At 36.9% G+C, this 23340-nt stretch overlaps 1 protein-coding gene across 1 annotated transcript in view; it reads left to right on the forward strand.

The window, feature by feature from the left end:
* LOC120624029 (protein O-mannosyl-transferase TMTC1-like) overlaps nt 1-23340 on the forward strand; it is a 147952-nt gene that overhangs the window by 60772 nt on the left and 63840 nt on the right. Inside the window, exon 2 of the mRNA XM_039890338.1 lies at nt 1186-1363. Within this exon, the coding sequence (XP_039746272.1) occupies nt 1186-1363 (178 nt within the window). The remainder of the gene's footprint in view (nt 1-1185; nt 1364-23340) is intronic.

The raw sequence follows: 23340 nt of genomic DNA on the forward strand, positions 1-23340 counted from the left end.
GGGAGGCTTTGGCTGTGGCTAGTTACCACCCTACCGACAAAGACGTGTCGCTAAGCGATTTATCGTTCCAGTGCGATGTTGCGTAGAAATCGATTAGGAGTATGATTACCATACTCCCTAACAGGTTCGCCCGCTACCATCTTAGTCAGCATGATAACTTACCACCAGGTGAGATTGTAGCTAATTTGTAGTGCAATAAAAAAAAGCTCTGTCGCGTAAAATTTTACTACTACAAAAAAACGTATGGTTCTGGTTGTCCTTAGCATATATTCTCTTACGTAACCATGATAATAAATACGTAGGTGTGTTGGAAGTTTAAACCCACGCAAGCTCCGTACGTTTGCTGCCCGAGACTACAAACACTTTGTATGAAGAAAGGCGAACCAGTCAAGTGGAATAGTCGCAAAACGAAACATCCCGCAATATTATGTAAAGCGGTACATTCCAAAACGTCGTGACGTCACAGCTGTCGCGGAGTGACATCGCTTTGTTCGCATCTCACGTTTATCACTTTGGCGTCAACGGCATGCAACTCCATGCGAAATTTTCTGGAGACCAAAGGCAAACATTAGAATTTCCACCGACGACAGAAATAATTCATTTTCATAATTATTAAACACTGATCCTTTAAAGCGTGGTAAAATGAAAATTAAATAGTGATTTTACCTTTACATAGGCTTGTAATAAGGCCGCCTGTGCACGCTTACAATTTTTACTATTCCATTTTATGTATATTTTGAAATTTGAGTGCAATGAAGTAGCTCTGCTTCTTCTTCTTCTTCTTGCAAACATATAGCATTGCCATGCAATTCCAAGTGCTACAAAAACAATTTCCTATAATCAAGTAGTTTCTTTAACGATTATGGGAGCTATCAAAATTATCGTCCTATATTTGTCTTTGTGATAGCCTAGTAGGTTAGAACTTCGGCCATTCACGAGCGTTAATAATTTGAGCTTATTGAAATATCTCTTGCTTTCGTGAAGGACAACATCGCCAGGAAACCCATAACTTTCTAAAGACGTTTAAAGCCTACCAATACGAACTTGGCCCGAATGGTGGACTACAGCTAAAACCCTTCTCACGATGAGAGGAGATTCGTGCCCCGTAGTGGGCCAGTTACGAGTTAACAATGACAATGATGATATTTGGCAAAGCATATCAGGTAAACATATGTTGTATTTCAGATTGAACTACGCCCTCTGCGGGCTATCGGCGTGGTGGTGGCATGCGTGTAATGTTGCGCTGCACGCCGCGTGCTGCGCGTTAGTCGCGCGTGCCGGCGCGGTAGTCGCACGTCTGCAGCGGCCCTTCGCTGCGCTCGCAGCTCTGTTGTTCGCCGTTCATCCTGTTCACACTGAAGCGGTAAGTTTATTATACTTGTTAAATTATTACCACAGTGTTGATGGGAAGCAAGTGAATCGGTTCTCACATAAAATTAATAAACGCTATAAAAATAGATTAACAGAGCAGTCGAAATATAATAATAAGATTAACAGGACAGGTTAGACAGAATAACACCTAAGTTCCATTTGATTGTTTATTCTGAGACTAGCCTTTGCCCGCGGATTCAATCGGGTTACTGTACATTTTGATTATCAATTTGAGTTAAATGTTAGTTTTTATCGGATGAAAGGTAATCTACGTACTTTTCGGTCCCTAACAAAGTTTTTGCAAAATTTCGTGAAGAACCGGTTGAGTAGTTAAAAGGCGAAACCGTAACCAACGAACAAACTCTCGTTTGCAGTTATGATAAGGTTTCTTCTACTTATCCTTGTGCATACTAATATATTAAATGCAAAAGTCTATATTTTTCTGTTAGGTTCGGCTCAGCCGATGGAATGATATTTATGAAATTTTACATCTATATAGCTAATTAATTCGTTTTTATTCGGGTAAAAAAACAGAGTTTCTTGAGGATTTTAAATAGCTAATCTTTTAAGCTTAACCAATCTTTACGAAATTTTGCATGGAGAAAGATTGAATCATTGATATCGTCTAGGGATAATTTTTGTCCCGGACAAAAAACGTTGCGAGCTAAAATTGGTAACATATAAGTCACTTATTGATTCTCACCCAAATAAATAAAATATTTCCTGTTCGTTGTTTACACCGCTAAACTACTTCTCATCATAAACTCAATTAAAGAGAAATACTTCAATAAAACATTCGTTCTATATTTCTAAAGCACTTGTCTGCGTCGTGAAGGCATTAGTCCCCCAGTGGACAGCGATAACGAGCGACATTCGTCGGCAAAGAGACACGTCGCGACTAACGAGGTTCAGTCGAGTTTATTTATTGTTTATCTTGTGTCTACATTTATACGATACCAACCGCACCACCTGTTGACCAGGTTGGACACTAATTCGATATTTCTCAATGATGACTCGATGATGATGTATTCAAAACTATTTCATTTATTTAGCATGGGATTTAGAGAATTGATCCACAGCTTGTACGTAGGTTGGCGGGCTTTTTTTTTTTCAGACGATGATGTGATTTTGCAAGTGATGACGCAGCCTAAGTTGGAGCTCGTTTGCCCAGAAAATGCCTATTCACTCTTGATTTAAAGTTACTCATATTTTAGGTACTGGGGAAAATAGAAGCTGGAAAAACATTCCAGATCCTTGCGGTGCGAATCAGAAACGGAGATGCGAAGCGCTTCGTACGCTTACATAGTATATCGACCACGTAGGGATGCAGATCCTTACGGGCTCTGAGTAGTACTATCACATCTGAGTCTTAATTAATCGTAAAGATGGATTATGATACTCTCCGAGGCACCAGGTAGACAGCGGAAATTTGGTAACTCTGGGCTAGTATCAACAGTTTTTTTAGATAGAAATCTCATGAGTAACAACCGTATTGGCCCGACCTGGGAATCAAAAGATGACGTAGTCTACGTCCGTAACCACTACACTAACGAGACAGATGTGATTCCGCTTGCAAGAAAGCCGTCCTTCTATAATTTGTGTACTTAGTGGGTAGAAGCTCGACTTCACTTTTAGTGGGCCGAAACCGATCGAAACCTAGCACGAACCTCTTACTTTTCTAAGTGACGTGCGTTTTAAGTTATTAAAATATAATATAATATTGCTTGAACGTTGAAGGAAAACATCGTGAGGAAACCTGTATGCCTAAAAGTTTAAAATAATGTTCTCAAATGGTTGTGAAGTCAACTGGCATTTGGCCAGCGTGGTGGTCTACCTACGGCTTAATACTTATCATTCTGGGAGAAGATCCATGTCCTGTAGTGGGCCAGTAATGGTTTTATAATGATGATATATCCATATCCAAGCAGAAAAGATCCGATTCACGTAATAATGTACGAAATTGAGTAGTGGATCAAATTTCACTCGCGAGATTGGATTACAAATTGGAATTGTTGAAACTAACTTGTGAAAAATACCAACTTCCAGTAAGCGCGTTCCATATAAGCACGGTAAATATGCGAGCGGTTTTAAATGCATATTACGAGCGGGAATGTCATATCCATAGCAATTTCAAGATGCGGTAAAAATACCCCGAGCATTCCTGCACCACAGTTTGAAAGCTACAGTAAGGAAACCGTAACACGCATATATACCTAGCTGTCACCGTCACTTGGTGCTGGGACTAAATGTAGCTATGTGTTGTGTTAAATATTAACAGATATAATAATTAAGCAGATTTTAAACTTGCACGATTACTTTGTGTCAGTTTAAAGTGATGCAAATAACTTTTAAGAATACTCGCGATTATGAACTCTTTGAAACAGTAACTCAATGAGCGATGGACAGAACAGTATATGTTAGGCATATACATGTGATCAAATCATAAATGAGGAGATCCGTAGAAGAACAAGAGTTACTGATAAAGCGTAGCGAGTTTCGTAGCTGAAGTGGCAATGATCGGGGCACATAGCTTGGAGAACCGATGGACGTTTGTGTTCTAAGATGCTGTAGTGGCGACTCCCAACGAGGTGGACTGACGGTGGTGGGATCCGCTGAAAACAAACAGCCCAGGAAAAAAAGGACACGTTTTCCTTTTCTCTAAATTCTGTATTCATTTTAATCCTCGCACGATTGTGTGACTCATACCTATATGTTATTCCTTGAATTTTCACTTCAATGACTTGTTTAATTTTAGGGACCGTTTCCGTTAACGCTTCTATTATATATACTGTAGTCCAGTATCAATTCAGCTTTGAGCATGATACTTACAAGGATTACGAGGTCTTTAGTCCATTCCCCGGATAGTGGCATTTTTTTAGGTTACTACGTCTGATTTACTAGCCTAGAGTTAGGATAGGAGCGTTGTCCATTCATGTACCGTTGACCACGTTAAACCATCGGTCCCGGTGATTTTCACTAGGTGGTAAAATTAGCGCCCACATCAGAGCAACGACGTGGTTCAATGCTCTTATTCCCTCGCCCATGGGATGATCTGATTATGATTTTTCATATGTCTATAAAAAGTCCTATGAAACTTTTAGTCACCAAACGCTTGCTCTGATAGTAGCGCGACTTATTGAATACTCTTCATCGCCCCACTGTATAATACATAAACTATGTCTATACGTTGAACTGCATTATTGTTGCGGAATAACTAGGCTTTTGAGTTTTGCGGCTAAAGTTATTCATACGTGATACGATCCTAATCTGCATGTTCTCTACTATATCGTGATATTATACAGATTTCACTTTAATATGCTTTTGGAAGCAAAGGTTCTTAAAACGTGTTCTCCCTAACTTTTTGTGGAAGTGTATAAAACTCACTGAATGTGGAATTTAATGAATAGCTCACTACTTGTTGTATTGAGGTAACTAATTTTCATTTTTAACACATATGACTGACCATAAATAAATGATGACTTGATATTTTATTCCCATTTTTACCCATATTTTCAACCATCGAAAGGCAGCCGGCTTGGAATCATCATCATAGACGCTATTGGCTTTACTTTATTATCGGGTGTAAGAATAAAGTATATTTCATAGGCGCTCTATGATGATACTAATAACCTAACCTTATGAATCGTTTAAAAACCATAATTCATCAAAAAATGTTAAACGATAATACTAAAAGCTGCCCTGTACTTTCGAACGGATGCAGAGTTCGAAATATGAAACGATGGAGCTCGTTAAAAAAAGGGTTTACGTTATAAAACCTAGTTACGATGCTTCAGAGCCCACTGTAGGCCTCAGGCGAACACAGCACAACGTGGAGGCTAACTTATTTAAGTCTTAGTTTTAGAAGTCTTATTTTTTTAAAACACGTATAATAACCTATCTGAATAAAAGTATCAATTATAAATCAAATCTATTTTTGAAATACAAAAGATTGAAATGTTTACGAAAATAGGTAAAAAAATTGTTTGGGTATGTGCAACTACTCTAAAAGGTTGACTTTAAATAGTTTTAAGCGACAATGCGAGACTGCTATAACACAAAATTGGATTCGATTTGACTAACAAATTGAAAGCGTTGGTTTACAAAACGTGTTGTATTGATGAATTTCCAAATGATTTATTATACATGCCTGAGAATTTCTAAGCGCAAAACATAGGATAATTATTGTGAAACTAGCGATTGCCCGCGTTTTTCGTCCACGTTTTTTCCAGTCTTTTCAAATCTCGTAGGAACAGTTTGTTCTTCTTATCTCATTCTGAGTCCTTTCTGAAACTCTACGCAAAGTTCAAGTATATCGGTTGCTAAGTTAGGGCATAAAGGAAGGACAAATAAACAAATACGCTTTCACATGTATAATATTAGTTAGGATTTACTTGATATTTGAAAACAACTACGTAAGAAAATGTCTTGCAACCAGGAAATAGAGTCACTGCAAACAGACTTTACTTAAAGTTTCAAAAGGACCTGTATAGTTGCCAATTACTGAAACTTGGAAATTAATATCGCAACGTCTAGAGTACCATAAGATAATATTGTATTGATTGGAAACTAAGCTTGTTTGCAGAAACAGCATAAGTAATGTACTAAGACGTCAAAGCAGTCTAGTTTATCAATCTGTTATTAATACCTTGGGTTTGAACGTAGTTTGAACTCAGCTAGATCATAGAAACTTGTACAATTCTATTTAGGTACCTTTAATGCAAATCAACGATCTTAAATCAGGTTAAATGAATCTATGGTGAATGGATTACCGATTAATTTTGCTCTAATAAAAATAATAATTTAAGCTAACTAAAAAAAATAAGCTTTTATAAATAAACTAAACTAAAAGTTAGAAATTGGTTTGGATTTTTATACTAAGCGCGTTTTTTACTTTTTTTTGATAATATATTTGCTGATTATAAATGTAAATGCATTGTAACTATCAGTGACTGTTAAGTGCTTCGTCTAAACGTAAAGTTAGGACGTGAAGTGCTATTAATAAATAAAATAAAGTAAAATAAACCACTCAAGTTAAAATTTGTAATATTATACAATCAAAACCAGACAGCTTTTACAGCCTTAATGAATTCAGTACACAAAGTGTTTGATTTGCAAGCCTTTCCCGGCGAGAGCTGCGCAAACAGCATCTACGGAGCTACGTGATGGCCACGGGCCATTGGTACCGAGCGATTATTCGCGAATTGAGGACGACAAAACGTCAAGTGTCATAAATAAGTGTGTAAAAATATTTGTTTTTATCGTACCTTATTTAGTTACATACGTAAAAAGACCTTAAAGTATCACCAAGCTGCAATTATAAAACAAAATTTAATAATTTAAAAATAACACACTCAACACAAGGTGGGAAGTTCACGTCCGAGGAGTGTGTAATACATACTTATGTACTTAAGCGACTAAAGCAAACTCACAAATATTTAAAAGTTATAGTAAAGCAAGACTATACTATAGTATATATTTTTTTTTTATAATGTGTTTATGTTTCATGACATTAACATTAAAAAAATCTGCACGCCAATCTTGGCAAGATGTCTGACGCTATAAGTTATAGCTTATAATTATGTTAATCAAGTTAAATGCATCTAGCATGTTCCATAATCTCGCAAAAAAATGATTGAATGATAAAAAATTTGAATTAAAAATAAGTAAAATTCTTTTTCTAACATCAAATTCAAATTCAAAATTCATTTATTTCAAGTAGGCCTAATTTATAAGCATTTTTGAAACTTCGAGTAAGTTTGTTTGTAGTGACTCTACCACCGGTTCAAAAGGCAGGTTCAACTGAGAACAGCCGGCAAGAAACTCAGCAGACTTTTTCAACATCATTTTATAGTTTAACAATCTTTAGAATTTTTCTGCTTCCGAGCAGCCTTGTCGTTAAGGTATTCATAAATCGTGTAGTAACCACGATTTGTTAAATGTGTTTTTATATATTGTTTTAACTTAGGTAAAGGTAGATCTAATATTACCTTCGGTATCCTGTTATAAAAGCATATACCCATCCCCACAAACGATTTCTGTACTTTTCTCAGACGATATGCAGATACATCGATTTTTTTGCTTTGTGAGCTACCGTACCAAGAATGTCGAGTGACTATACATTTGTACACATACATTTACGCGAAGCGAATGTCCTGTGGCCAGAACGCTACGAAGGCAATTCTAGGGGTAAGAGACGCATAGAAAACCAAAAGAGATTGAATAACTTCGGTATGTGCACGAAAGAAATAAGTTAAATATAAAGATATTGAGCAAAATACATGGGTCTTAATATTAGATACGAAAAGAAACTTTATGTTCCGAGAAAAGATATCCACGTGAACAAGTTATAGGCAATTTTAGAAGATAATATTTTTCGCCAAGAATTCGGGCCATGTACTTTTGCTAATTTTACAATAAAAGCACAGAAGGTCTGACAACCTCAAATGAGAATCAACCTTAAGATAGTTTTCCACAATAAAAAACCCAGCCTCTTTAGGTTCTACGCTCAACACAAAGAAAGGTTATGTATCCTTCCTTTTCCTTTTTTGCACATTTAATGACATTTTAAGAAAGAACAATCATACAAAAAGCTTTTAAAAGGTTCTTAATGAATTCAGTACACAAGGTGTTTAATTTGCAAGCATTACCGGGCGAGAGCTCCGCAAACAGCCACTACTGAGTTATGGAAGCAGCACTAGGGTTGCGAAAAAGAGCACACTGAAAGATAAGAGAGATATATATCTTTTGTGCATATAACTGGGCGCATTGAGTTGATTTTTTGAATAGCAAAGATAAATGAATAGAAAAGCTAGAAAGTTACAAAGGCTACTTTGAATGACGTGAAACAAAATCCACGCTGGACAAAATCTAGTCACTCGTCAAGTAAAAGTTGGCAATATAATTTTTGTGCTAAATTTTACAAGTAATTAATGTACTACAGTTAAAGATCTACGCATATATAGGGACTGACAAATAGTGGGAACGACTTTGTTTTTTACTATGTAGTGATGGTTCGGCGTATAACCAGCTATAGTAAAAGTATGATTGGACTAAACAGTCAGAAATAAAATTAAACACATGAATAAAGATGCAGAGATTGATTAAAGTGTGATGTAATTAGTTCAATTTTATCTAACAGCAAACGCGCAATATTTGACCACAACGGAGTAAATATGTGTGGAAAATACCATCTAGGTTCAAAGTTTAGCACAGAGCAACGATATCACACTTTACTGTCTGCAACAGCCAGGAGGCAAACTTTAAATTCACTATAGATGGGTGAAAGTTGAAATATCTTTTTACAACTGTGGCCCACCCTATTAAATTTTAAGAAATTTCAAGCAGATCAGAAAGCTTTTAAAAGGTTCTTAATGAATTCAGTACATAAGGTGTTTAATTTGCAAGCATTACCCGGAAAGAGCTGTGCAAACAGTCACCACGGAGTTACGGAGCCGGAACTAGAGATGTGAAACACGGTTCACTAAAACGATAGGGGACTCTCTTGTGATCTTAAATTACCTTTGTTTAGTTTTATACTTTATAAGTATACAGACATTTTGAGACCATCGTAGTAAAAGATTTACGCTAAAACAACCGTTAAACTAAGTTATATCGTTAAGTAATTTTTAATAATTTTGTACTAGTCGAGTCATTATTCCCGGCTACCCGACCCTAATGGATAGACTAAGTAATACGTTTCAATAAAGAAATATACCAATCTTTAAAATCTGCATTTTTATCTGTATAAGTAGAAGAAGAGCTTTTTGGGACAAAACTCATACGAGTATCGTTGATGGTGTAGTTTCACGCTTATAAGACTTAACACCTATGATTCAGGTTGATACAAAGGACGAAATTTTGCATTTTGCAAGTAAGCCATTATTTCTCGTAGAAAGTAAAGGATTAAAAATAGTTATTGTGGGTTGTTCTTGGGAACGCTAGGCAAACACTATTTTCTAGACATTTTTAAGGTATTTCCTTTTTGCCCGACAAAAACTAGCTCGTGAATAAAAATGGATAGATTGATTAAAGGGGGATGCAGGTAGTTCATTTTTATCTTTCGTTCGCGAACTACTCAAATGTAGCTGGGATGCGAAATGACGGTGTTTCTTTTCGAGTGCGCCTCAACTGCACGATTTATTTGCTGACTGCATTTAAATTCCTTCAACAACATCCCCAGCCAAGCTGTCTATTTAGACTAGATATATATTTAGGTATATTCAGTTAGCATGCTTACAAAAGGTCCAAATTTGTATATATTCTTTACAAAGTATAAAACGAACACTGTGTGTTGCAGTTTTCAGCAATAGATAGTTTTTCAAGAGGAAAGTTTATATGTATGTAATATACATGTTGAATATAAGCATGCATTTTTGAAGCGTTCATAGACCAGTGCTTATTTATGACTTCGTCTTCAATTTCTGGGGTCCGAAAACGAATCCCAGCACTCACTTTAACATTTTATAAGATATGTGTATTTTAAGAATTCAAAATATCCTTTACTTCAACGGTGAAGGAAATCATCGTGAGGAAACCTGAATGCCTGTTAGTTCTCCATAATGTTCTCAAATCCGTGCGAAGTCCACCAATCCGCACTGGGCCAGCGTGGTGGACTACGGCCAAAACCCTTCTTTATTGTGGGAGAAGACCCGTACCCTGTAGTGGATGATGGTGATAATTAAGCGCAATATGAAATTATATGGGAAGGGAATAATTTTTTGTCGATTTAACACCGTGACTTCGGAAAATGTGCACATGTTTTAATTAATATTGTTTTAAGCAATCAAATATCACCTTGAAGAAAAAGGGTCGTGAGGAAACCTGCGACGTCTGAGAGTTCTCCATAATTTTCTGAAAGACGTGGCTATCTAGACTTGGCCAGATTGGTGCAATACGGCCTTCCTGTTCCCGTTTTGAGATCTCTGCCCTTTATTTGGCCAGATACAGATAAAAAAATCACCATTGTACCGTGCGTTCACTTGTAGACACACTCTAGGGCCACAGTTAAGAGCCTTTCACTTTTTACGCTTCCCGCCCAAAAGCCGGCGGCGACAAAGGGACATTACGTTATCAGCGGTTATTTATCTGCCTCCGCCGAACTCGTTAACACGGCCACCTGTCCCCGCATAACTCACCACCTAACTACCTACCAGTTACTACCAGCTACCCCGCGAATTAATGCCTCAGCCTCCCCTGTGGAGCAATTCATCTGGAGAGGTATTTCGTAGAGTGAACTAAGGCTTTCTATAGTTTGACCTTGTCCAAAAAATAATGAAATTAGCTCGATAGATAGCATACTGTTTTTGTTATTATTTATAGAAATAAACTCTGTCACTATACAACAGCTTTTTGTTACTTTATTGTGAGAGGAAAGGTCATTTACGAGATGTCGTGCACATCGTAAATGACCTTCCTGATATTGACACAAAACCAAAGATTTGGATCACAAATTACAAGTAATGATGGAAATAGTTCTGTAGCAACGTATTTTCGAAATTATTTAGTACACTAGTGATTCTTAACTTTGATTTTGAGCACACAACACAAAAGTCATCTGCTAACGTCTTAATGGTTTAGTGCTTAAAACGTCTGACTACAGACAATGATAAGGTATTGGGTTTATCTGTTAGGTAATTCTCAGTACCCTAAAGTTATACTATAGAGACATACATCCCTCCTAAGATCCATTTAATTAATCTGAGGTAAGTGATGATGCAGTATAAGGTGGTTGCGAGCCTGTTATGGGCTTGGCAGGTTCATTCATTCTAGACCCCTAATCGCTTTCTAGGTGGCATCGTACCAGAAAGGCCGAAGATCAGACCAAACCATAGAAAATTTCAAAAAATCTGAAATTATAAACCCCCTTTTTTCCCGTGCTAGGAATCAAGCCCGGGACCTTCTACTTAAAATACTATAGCGCGTACTACTGTGCCAGGGAGATCCTGAATCATAAACATGTGATTCTTTAAAATGAGAAAATGTTGACTAGGAACTTGTTCAATATGCCGTGGTGTCATCATGGTTTATTAATAACACAAGTACCTATTACGAGCGGCGTGGGTACAGGATAGCAGGGTTGACGGCCGATTGGCGCAGTGAGCCTGACCCTTCTTTCTGATTCCAATGCGGTGGGTTCGATTCCCACTACTGGGCAATGTTTGTGTGAGGAACATGAATGTTTTTCAATGTCTGTTTATCTATATATTGTAAGTATTTATGTATATTATTCATAAAATTATTCATCAGTTATCTAGTAGTAGTAAGTAAGCGTAAGCTTGTGTTATGGATACTACCATAACACAAGCTACGCTTACCTACTACGGACTAGATGGCGATGTTTGTATTGTCGTTGTGTATAAAACTGGCAGCCCCCCGCACTATTCACGATTCTTTTTTATTTTTTTATTTAGTAATAAATTTTCTATATAATTACATCCACAGCCCTTAGTTTGGATATTGGAGTTATTCTCCTATACGTCTGTCTACACAGAAAGTAAAAGAGAATTAGTCAAAATTTGATTTAATAATATATTATACGTACTGTAAAGACAACAAATCAAAGTTTTCCTATTAAGAAATCTATTGCAACTGGCTTTCAGAGTATTTCATCATTAACAAGTGTCAATCCATTATCGGCCCACTCCTCTCAGTATGGTACTAGATAGGTCTTAGTCCACCACGCTGGCCCAGTGCGGATTGGTGGATTCCACACACCTATAAGGACATTATAAAGATTTCTCATTAAAGCTCTCTCTCGTAATACTTCTTATATTTGAAATTCATTAAATTAAAACGCACATAACTCCGAAAAGTAAGAGGTGCTGCCGACGATCGAACTCGGTCTCTCCGAAAGGGATGCCGAAGCTCTAACCACTAGGCTACTACCGCTCAGAGTATGTTATGCTGGCGGTGAGTTTCAAAAATCTCGTGGGGAAAACAAGCTTGTGTTTAGTCATTTTACTTCATTTCGAAGGCATTGAAACTTAAATGGAATTCGACCGTCAATTAGATAGAGAACGCCTGTATAAATTATCTAACTCAGTTCAAGAAACAGAAGTTAATTCATCGCTTGCTGTTTCTGAATTTCAAAGGCTTTGACAAACAAAATTCTGACGCAGAACAACTAACTAGCAACCAAGCTACTCCTGCTCCGGAGTATTAATTTAATTTGTAAGTTACGCAAACTTAGTGGATTTTATTTTTAACCCCCCACGCAAAAACGAAGGGTTGTTAAAAGTTTGACGTGTATTGTGTGTGCGTGTGTATGCCTATGGTAAAGCTTTTCCCGAACGGACGGACGATGGATCTTGTTTCTTATGTGACAGATGAATTAGTCGAATGTGTCTATGATTGATGAAAATCGGACCAAGACATGTATGGGTGTCAAATGAGAGGGCTTGAGTGGAATACTGTCATCATCCTTTCAACCGATTGAAATCATCTGCTGGACATAGGTCTGTTGAATGGAGCTCTGAAACCACGGTCCTAGGCCGCTTGTTTCCAGCGGCTCCCAGCGACTCGTTTGATGTCTCCTGTCCACCTCGTTGGAGACCGACCAACGCTGCGTTCATTTTTGCGGGGTCACCATTCCAGCACCTTGGAACCCCAACGTCCATCAGTTCTGCCCCGCCCATTTCCAATTCCTCTTTGCGATTCGCTGAGCTATGTTGGTAACTCTGGTTCTTCTACGGATTTTCATCTCTCCAACGCCCGCTGGCCCTACACATTATGACAAATTCTAAATTAAAGATGGCTGCCACCGCAAAATGGCGAATTACATTATTTTTTCACAACTACTTTACAAAATCAAAATCGGGCACAGGCTCGTCTGGAAATCTTATAAGAACCCGACGTTTTTTCTGGGGTTAAAAAGATGTATATACGAGTAGCTGTTTGTTCTACCGAAGTCGTAAGTAGAGGAATAATAAAAAGCATCATTTAGAACTCCTTTTTGAGTTCAGTTGTAAATATAGAAGGCATTACCATAATGTAATGTAACATCACCTTCTTACGACTCGCGCGCTTAATTTCAAGTAACTTACTTTTATTGAGCGAGTTAAGCTTTAAGCATTCGCTAAATTCCAGATTTAGCGCGGAACGTGATCTTACCTTTAATATTTAAAATATTCCGTCGAAAAGTTCCGTCGGATCACGAACGGAATAATTTAAGAGTTCCTCGCAGTTGCCTAACTCCAACATATTACAGAAATAATTGCGAATACTTCACGATGTTCTCTCTGTGATATTAAGATATTGTCGTAGAACGCCAAGTATTATGATTTCTTGGAGCCTATTCGAAAGCACTTACGGAATTGTTGCCTTCTGATGAAATTACTTAAACTTTTTCTCTTGAGATACTTAATTTTTCAAGTATATAAGAAAGTATTCACGGTATTTTCTAGAGTGAATGTTCACAAACTTGAATTCATAACGTTTGTTCTCGGTCTCACACCGAGATTTATAAGATAAGTAGATACAAAAAATATTTTTAATTTACCAAAATTAATTAAATCTAACCCAGATCTCTTCCGGAAGGTTACTTACTGTTTTATTTTCAAGGCGCACCCGAAACAAAAACAGTTTAATCTATACTTATAATAAATGTCTGTCTGTCTGTCTGTCTGTCTGTCTGTCTGTCTGTCTGTCTGTCTGTCTGTCTGTCTGTCTGTCTGTCTGTCTGTCTGTCTGTCTGTCTGTCTGTATGTCTGTCTGTCTGTCTGTCTGTCTGTCTGTCTGTCTGTCTGTCTGTCTGTCTGTCTGTCTGTCTGTCTGTCTGTCTGTCTGTCTGTCTGTCTGTCTGTCTGTCTGTCTGTCTGTCTGTCTGTCTGTCTGTCTGTCTGTCTGTCTGTCTGTCTGTCTGTCTGTCTGTCTGTCTGTCTGTCTGTCTGTCTGTCTGTCTGTCTGTCTGTCTGTCTGTCTGTCTGTCTGTCTGTCTGTCTGTCTGTCTGTCTGTCTGTCTGTCTGTCTGTCTGTCTGTCTGTCTGTCTGTCTGTCTGTCTGTCTGTCTGTCTGTCTGTCTGTCTGTCTGTCTGTCTGTCTGTCTGTCTGTCTGTCTGTCTGTCTGTCTGTCTGTCTGTCTGTCTGTCTGTCTGTCTGTCTGTCTGTCTGTCTGTCTGTCTGTCTGCCTGCCTGCCTGCCTGCCTGCCTGCCTGCCTGTCTGTCTGTCTGTCTGTCCGGGCATCATGTGAAAACGACTGAACGGATTAAAATAAAATTTGGTACAGTGGTAGCTGATACCCCGGGTCAACATATAGGATACTTTTTATCCCGATAAACAATAAGTTTCCTCCGGGAAATGGGATGATTTTATTTATCAATTTTTCTTCATATCTTCATTAAATTTGCACCGATTTTATTTATCCTTTTTTTAATTGACAGTGTATACTACTAAGCATATATTGTCTAATTTTAACGAAGATCTGATGAATATTGTCGGAGATCAAGGACATAATTCTTCACAGATAACAGCAAGTCGCAAGGCATATGGGACAACGATTGAATGCATGCGTACCATCCTACAAATATTATAAATGCGAAAGTTGTTGTCAGGATAGATGCATGGATGGATGGATGTATGTATGGATATTTGTTAGACTTTAACGCCACAACGAATGAACCGATTTGGTTGAAATTTGGCAGAGATACCTACAATATAATCTGGAATAGCTCATAGGCTTCTTTTTATCGCGGAAAAGCAAACAGCTTCTTCAGGATAGCATCACTTTTTTTTTCCGCAACTGTCTTTTAAAATCGGCGAAGTTTTAGATGGACGTGGTTTTATGGACAGGCATAGTTGAAATGTTGTAAAGCTTTTAAATTTTGGAAGTATGTAATAAGTATATTGGAATTGTCGGAATTGTTGTTTCTTTAAAGTTCTATAAAACATACGACTATTTTTTGAAGTCGACTCATACGCGGACGAAGTCCCGCGGGTCCGCTAGTATTTTATAAGTGCCTAGGACAGCCATTTATTTAAAAAACTGTACTGTGTAAATATAGTCAATTTCGAAATAAATACCGTACTGCCAAATCAAAAATTTAAGAAAATCTTGAAAAAGTGGCTATTGAGCAATATATTATACAATTGTTGAATTTCTGCTATTGAAGGCATATCTACATTAAGTTATGTTACTTAAATTGGCCAAATTTTGTATTAACATACAAAATGTTGCGACTTTTTATATTGTTAAGAACTTTTTATTACCTATTCATACAAATAAATAAATTTCATTTAATTTTCCTAGTCTGATCTGGTTGGAGAAGAGGCTTCGGCCTCCGCTGGTATAGATGTAACACCAAGCGATTTAACGTTTTCGATACGATGCGACTTCGATACTGATTTGAGTCCAGGTTTTAGTATAACTGCCATGAAATTTTATAAATTTAAAACGCATATTAAATTGTTCCTACTAGATGGCGCTACAGTCACTATAAGACTGATATAAAAAACAAATACTATTTCGGCATCGTCAGTAGGAATATTTTCTGAATAACCAATTGAGCCGTAGCTTAATTGGTTATTTAGAAAATATTTAAATAACACAAATAAAATTATAAAACTGCCATGCACTTAACATTTAAGACTGCTTCATCACTTACCTCTAGGAAATATTGCGGTCTAGGGTTTACTTGTAGTAAAACATAATTTAAAAAGGATTGTTATTTGCATAGCTGTGGTTTGTGACCAATCGTGGCCGGAGTTTACTAGTATTAAGACCACAGATAATTTAGAAACTCATTATTCCGCGCGGAATCTAACATAGGATTTCCTCTGATACGAACAGCCGTCCGATCCTTTGAGTGGAAGGAGTGATCCCCTAATCCATTGCCCAGAATGGATTACTAGTTAAACGCGATTTTTTAATGTCCTGCTTGCACATACTTGAGATCTATAGCACAGGGAGCAAGCAGTAAAGTAGACTCCCAAAGTCTGATAGCGTGCATGCTCGCCAGCGGCAATGGCAAAAATATGCACGAATGTTAAGAAACATTATGGTGAGGAGAGAAGAACGAGAAATAGATGAGAAGAAAAATCATTAAAGCGCTTGAAGAAGGTCCGCATGAAGTAATACTCAGCAGTTCCATGCAGACCTGGCAGATAGGGGGGGTTGTCCGAAGGGCTGTAGTTAGTTACAACCCTGCAGGTAAAGATCTGCTGCCAAGCGATGTTGACTATTCCGGTACAATGCCGTGTAGATTCGTACAATATCGATTTGAATGCCATAGCCCAAATAGGTGAGCCATCAGGACTTGTTGTAAAATCAAAAAAACAAATAACTCCAAAGCCTACATCCTGAATTCAGGATGCCAGAAGAACAAAATCAGCACCTGAATATCAATAAAAACTTAAGGTAATAGTAGTAGTAGAACTTTTTCAGACAGAGCTGGTCCGGGGAAGCACTACCACCGTTTGTTTACCACAATGTTTATTTCTGCCGCTAAGCAGCATTGTTGCAATTGCTGTGTTCCGGTCTGAAACGCGTGGGTGCCGTTGTAATAACACGAACGTGAGGCTTAACACCTACGCCTTAAGTTGATGGACACATTGCTGAGAGTGTACCTTGCCTATCCACTTACGATCAGGTGGGCCATCTGCTTGGTCTGTCAATTAATTTATGTATTGATTTAAAGGAAAATATACACTTTAAATTAACAAAGTAATTTAAAAAAAAAAGCGGTGATAGTGCTTTATGCACGAGCTCAACTTCCCTTGAAATTCAAATATCAATTCTTTCAACGGTGAAGCAAAACATCGTGACAAACCTGCATGCTTGAGAGTTCTATACAATGTTCTCAAACATGTGTCGAGTCCACCAATCCGCACTAGGCAAGAGTGGTGGACTACAGCCTTAACCCCTTCTCATTGTGGGAGGAGACCCGTGCTGTATAGTGGGCCGGTAATGGGTTGATGTGATGATGATGATGATGATGGCAATAATTTATCTATTACGGCGTAACAAAAACCCATTCGGGTTTATCCGTACACAATTATTCATCGTTCAGCCCTCAGCTCATTTTGAGTACGTAAGTTTTTTTAAAGCTATACACAAAATATTATGGATGAGTGAGGGTAGTTTTTAAAAAGTATGGTCGTTACTACTAGTAGGTACTATTCACAAAACCCGATATAGGTTTGCACTACATCGTTTGAGTAAACTTAACACAGGATGTTGCGTCTATATCAATACTTCAATATTTATATTGTAAATGCGAAAGTGTGTTTGTTTGTCTATACTTTCCGCCCTAACTCAGTAACCAATGGACTAAAATTGGCATAGAGTTAGTTGTAAGGACGGAGAGCAACGTAGGCTACTTTTATTTGAGAAAAACAAAGCGTTACCACGAGTTTAAAAAAAAACGTAATAAACGCGGACGAAGAATGCGGGCAACATTTTTATATTTTTTTACACTAATTATTACTATAAATTAAAAAAAAATTACAATTGAATACACTTGAGACTCAAACAATACAATGCTATAACAAATATAATAAAACATTCAATAAACGAGGAAGGCGTATGCCGGCGCGCTGCCGGGAATTCAACACCGGCGTCTCAATGCCGGCGGTTAATTTCCTCTGGCAGGAGGCGAGCTGCAAAGGTGCACTCAATAAAAGAACCATCATTTAATTGTCTCGGCACCCTTTGATCTCGGTGATTACAGCCGTTTGTGGCGATAGGCTCTGTAATTAAGGAATTTCCTCGTGAATTACTGACTTTGTGATTATATTACAGACGCCTATTTCAATTTGTTAGTGAATTAGGCATAATTAACACGTATTACTGTTCTCGAAGCGGTGATAGGCTAGTGGTAAGAACTTCGGTTCCACTTTCGGGGTGCCGATTACGAATACTCTAAGTTTTCTATGAGAATATTTTTGTGACAGTTTTTAATTAGTGTCTAAAGTTTAAAATTTTAAGTGTTAAGATAATAATTATATGTAAAGTAAACTCTAAATATATATCAAAATTCCAATTTATATCACCAAAAAATAGTACACAGTTGAAGCAATAAAATATATTCTAAGTTAGGTGCGTATTAAGACATTAAAAGATCACTTGTTTCAACGGTAAAGAAAAACATCGTGAAGAAACCTGCATGTCTGAGAGTTCTACATAATGTTTTCAATGGCGTGCGGCCACTGATCCGCACTAATAATAATAATAATAATAATAATCATTTATCTCAGGCTTTACCCATAAAATTTTAGATCAGTTACGACATAAAATAACTACATGTCAAAAGTAAATAAAACTAAATTAAATTTAATCCAAATAAACCAATTCAAAAATCGAATTTAACTGGGCCAGCGTTGTGGACTACGGCCTCAACCGTTCTGATTGTTGGAGAAATCCGTGACGTGTAGTATGCCGGTAATGGGATGATAGGATAAGTGATGACTGTTCGCTAGTGTCTTTGGAAATAACCTAATTACTAACGAGTACTATTGACCCAAATCAAGGAACACCAATTACTGTCACCTTTTGTAATTTTGTTATTATGACTGTTGTTTAACAGTTAAAACGTCTGTTGGTTGAGACCCTACTGAGGAACCCTACTGAGATTCTACTGAGGAACATGTCCTTCAAAATGCCGCTTGTATACATCATTCTCAGACGTCGATATTAAGCTCCCGTAATTACACCGGCTACCTCACTCTTCAAAGCTGAACATAGCAATTCACGGAACTTTAACCGATGAGCTCTGTCACAAAAATTCTTCTACAATATATAATTAATAGTTCAAAAAAACTAAAAAACACGCTTGGTATAAAAAACCAAAGCGTTGTGTTTATGTCTACCTTGTAAGCGTGTGTTTTTAGTTGTTCTTAAACTATTATTTTCATAAGACCAAAATTAATCGGTAGCTATCACCATCTTCTTCAATTTATATTAGAGAAATTGCAAAATATAATAGTTTGAAATTAAAATTTACATCATGTATGCTTTACAGATTATACATATGAATTACATAAATTAACAAAAATCATATTTTGCTTATTGAAAAATGGAATAGTCTTATCAAATTAGTGTATTGTCATCGGTGCTCAATATATTAAAAAAGTTTGAATGAAATCAGACACATTTGGCGAATTTTTCACGTAACAATTATTCATTGTAAAGTAAACATCTCCTGAGGATGCTCCGGCTTCGGAGCGAAACGTGCGTAGAGAGTACATTACCGAAGATCTCGTTGGTGTGGAATATAACTATAGGGATTGAAGAAATTATAAATTACGCCGTACAGATTCTCCTGCCTTTCGCGGAATAAAGCAAATTAAGCTTAATTTTCATAATATGGTTAAAATCTAAAATGAAGTACAAAGGAGTCTGTTGCAAACATACAAACAAACACACTGGTAAATTAAAAAAAAAGCGTATATAAACAAAAAGCCGACAGGAAGTGACGGCCGATTGGCGCAGTTTGCAGCGACCCTGCTTTCTGAGTCCAAGGCCGTGGGTTCGATTCCCACAACTGGAAAATGTTTGTGTGATGAGCATGAATGTTTTTCAGTGTCTGGGTGTTTATATGTGTATTCTAAGTATTTATGTATATTATTCATAAAAATATTCATCAGTCGTCTTAGTACCCATAACACAAGCTATGCTTACTTTGGGGCTAGATGGCGATGTGTGTATTGTCATAGTATATTTATTTATTTATTTTATTTATTTAAAAAGATTAAACGGATACAGTAAGTATAGTAGCTACACCGCTACAAAGAAAACATACGCGTCAAAATAATACCCTTTTGGGAATCGGTTGATAAATAAATTGACATCAAAGGTTTAACATATCACATCGCGAGGGGAGAAGTTAATTTGTAGGTGATTTAATCCGACGGAACCCTCAGACCTTTTGATTCATAATTGCGTCCCGACTCCATAAAGCGACAATCCATTTTACATTTTCAGAAGGCTTTGGCTTTACGAACGCGGTGGAGTTAAATGAGAGGGAATATTGTGCAGGTAAGTACTTCTTTGAACCTACTTTAAAGAGGTTGTCAATTTAGCGTTTAAATAAGTATTTACATGTCCTAGCTGTTGTACGGTACTACGTTCGCATTTTTCGATTTATATTAAATCTGATTTTTTTTCATTGAGTTAGAAAGTTTTCTATCGCAAGTCCGTTTCGACAATGGACTTGTGATAGGGAAACTATATCTATGCAAACATTACCAAGATCAGTGCAAATGTATAGAACAAAAGAATTTTTTTTTCACCCATCCGTCGAATTTGGCCGAGATCGCTTCTAAGGCTTTGTGTTTCTCTCTATTGGTCCTTTATTTTCCCAACTTTGCAGTGGTGTACAAATAAAGAGTTTAAATAAAAAAATGTTTTGTAAACAAAATTTGACCCAACCCGGTTTCCGATTGAGCAAAAGTTTCGTGTGCATATCACCTAAATATACAACAATAATCGGTCTAATTAAACTGCAGCGCGATAATAAAAACCTACCTAATAAAGACTATAAAAATATCAACAATAAACGTAACACGCAATTAAAGTCAGTAAACAGCCATTCGTTATTTTTAATTACATAAACGCTAAGCCAGAAACAAAATGTTCCATACAATAATGGATTAATCCGCACGAAATTAATTTCATTACTTCAGTATCGAAATCGAGTTATCAGTTTATCAACGGCGGGTAACGAACGGTAATTAATAGCAATACAAAAACTTTTTGAACAGCTCCGCTAATTTTGATTGGTTTTTATGCTAGTACAGGCGACATAAAAAAATACGCAAGATTCTTGGCCGATTAAAAAAAAACACGTGAAAAACAATACTAATAGGTCTTAAAGATGTAATACATATGTGGAAGGGTAAAGACGCGTTTCATCGTTTGATTTCACACTTAACTTACCATTGGAAAAACCGAAGCGCGTCAACTAACTTGAATGTAAGTACGTAATTTTGTTTGTAAAGGTTTGTTTCGATTTACGAAAAAATATTTGTTTATTTATTTATTTGTTTTATTTTCCACGTTTACATAAACGCAATTTGTTTCTCGCTTTGCAAAATTAGGAGAGAGAAACATGACAAGAGTTTACAATATAAGTAAACAAGCATTATTCCAAATCACGATATAGTTGAAGAATAAAGTGCGACAGGTGTTTCATCATAGGGTTTGTTTTTAACATTTTGGTAATGGAACACTAAAATGACGGATCTGATGTTCCAGGAAAATAGCTGTCCATGTCATAAGTACATAATGGAAAGAAAGAAAGAAAAAATGTGTGCGTGTACTAGTGTACACACGTAAAAAGTGAAACTTCTTAAAGACCTTATTTTTCGAAAAATGATCTACTGCAACTTGACAGAAACTGGTTAAATAAAGTTAAATTAGATAAAGTTTAACAAAAGGCTTTTATTATCATGGAAAAACATATTAAGTGTTACATACAGTACATCTTATATTGATATAGTAACAGAATATCTGTGTGTAACACCAGACAGAAAAGGTGTACAGATCAGCACTTGCCATGCAATTTAGGTACAAGCATGCCCCTAATTTAAAGCTGGGGCCCGAGTGACGTTGCAGCAAATGAAATAGATAAATAAAATAGTGGAGTCTTGCAGCGGTACTCCATGTAGTATAATGTCTCATACAAATTTAAGCATGCTAAACTAATGAACATATCAAACTATTTAAAATGACTGAACAAGAATAAGACGAAAATTAGAACTCTGTAGCCTAAAATATAACAATAAGAGTTAAAACGCTACGAATCATCTTTACACTGGCTATGATGGGAACTAAAAGCTATTAAGAAACACTACAGCCGTTAAACAGCTTTAAGAGTGCTTTAATATTTCAACTCAGTGTTCTACCTGTAAGAATTAATTAATTTTTCGACCACCCATTACCCGGCCACTACTGGGGACTGGTCTCCGCCCTAGGACAAGGGTTTCGGCCGTAGTCAACCACGCTGGCCCAATTGTACTCATACATTGGAGTACATTATGGAGAACTTTCAGGCATGCTGGTTTCTTCACGATGTTTCCCTTCACCGTTGAAGCAAGTGATATTTTAATTGCTCAAAACGTACATAACTCATAAAAGTTAGAGGTGCGTGCTGAGATTCGAACTTGGCCCCCGAAAGTGAAGCCGAAGCCGCAACCACTAGGCTAACACTGCTTCTCATAATAATAAAATATACCTGGTGGTGTGGTTATAAATATGTATTTAAATTCTTCAAGGATAATTCAAATCAAGATTAATTCATTACGTAATTATCAAGTTTATTTTGTTGCTGACTGTACCATAGGTGTGCAACAACCAATCCAATAGCCGGGCGGCCATGTTTGTTTAACGGTATTTTAATTATGTAGTATTTGAATTTGGAACGAGTCGCCGGTTAATCATGGCAAACAGTGGTGATGAGTGTACTTTTGATGTAGGCGTGAATTATTAAATCGTAGGGGTCACCGCGTGAGGTTTAGTGTGGATTAGATAGTGTTAATTATTTATAAAATTAGGTAAATTCCATCGGTTCTATATAATTTACATAACTTACGTTTCATTTTTGTTATATGTGTAATAACTTTTTTCGCTATAATTATTACAAAAAGGGGTGGTCGCTCTTTAGGAGGAACTGACTGTAGTATCAAAAATGTAAAGCTACGTTCTTACGTAACTAATACTTACCTAGGAAAAAAACTGTCTTTTATTTCGGGTTGTCGACATTTTTATGCTATTGAATACAGTGGCGTGCATAGAGAGTATGCACAGGGTATGCAGATGATATAAAATGAAGTAAAATACCAATAAGAATTATAAATACTTAAGGGTATTGTATTGGGTAATCATCTTATTTAAATAGCCAAATGTCAACTGCTCCTAACCCTTTACAACATATTGCTATTCCCGAGGTCGGTGCGATAATGGTCGAGGAGTTCTCACAGCACTTCACCATCAGCTTTTTTATTGTGACGAGCATAAATTGCTTAGTAGCCATATACCA

This window comes from Pararge aegeria, chromosome 5 (assembly GCF_905163445.1).
Source record: "Pararge aegeria chromosome 5, ilParAegt1.1, whole genome shotgun sequence".
Classification (NCBI taxonomy): domain Eukaryota; kingdom Metazoa; phylum Arthropoda; class Insecta; order Lepidoptera; family Nymphalidae; genus Pararge; species Pararge aegeria.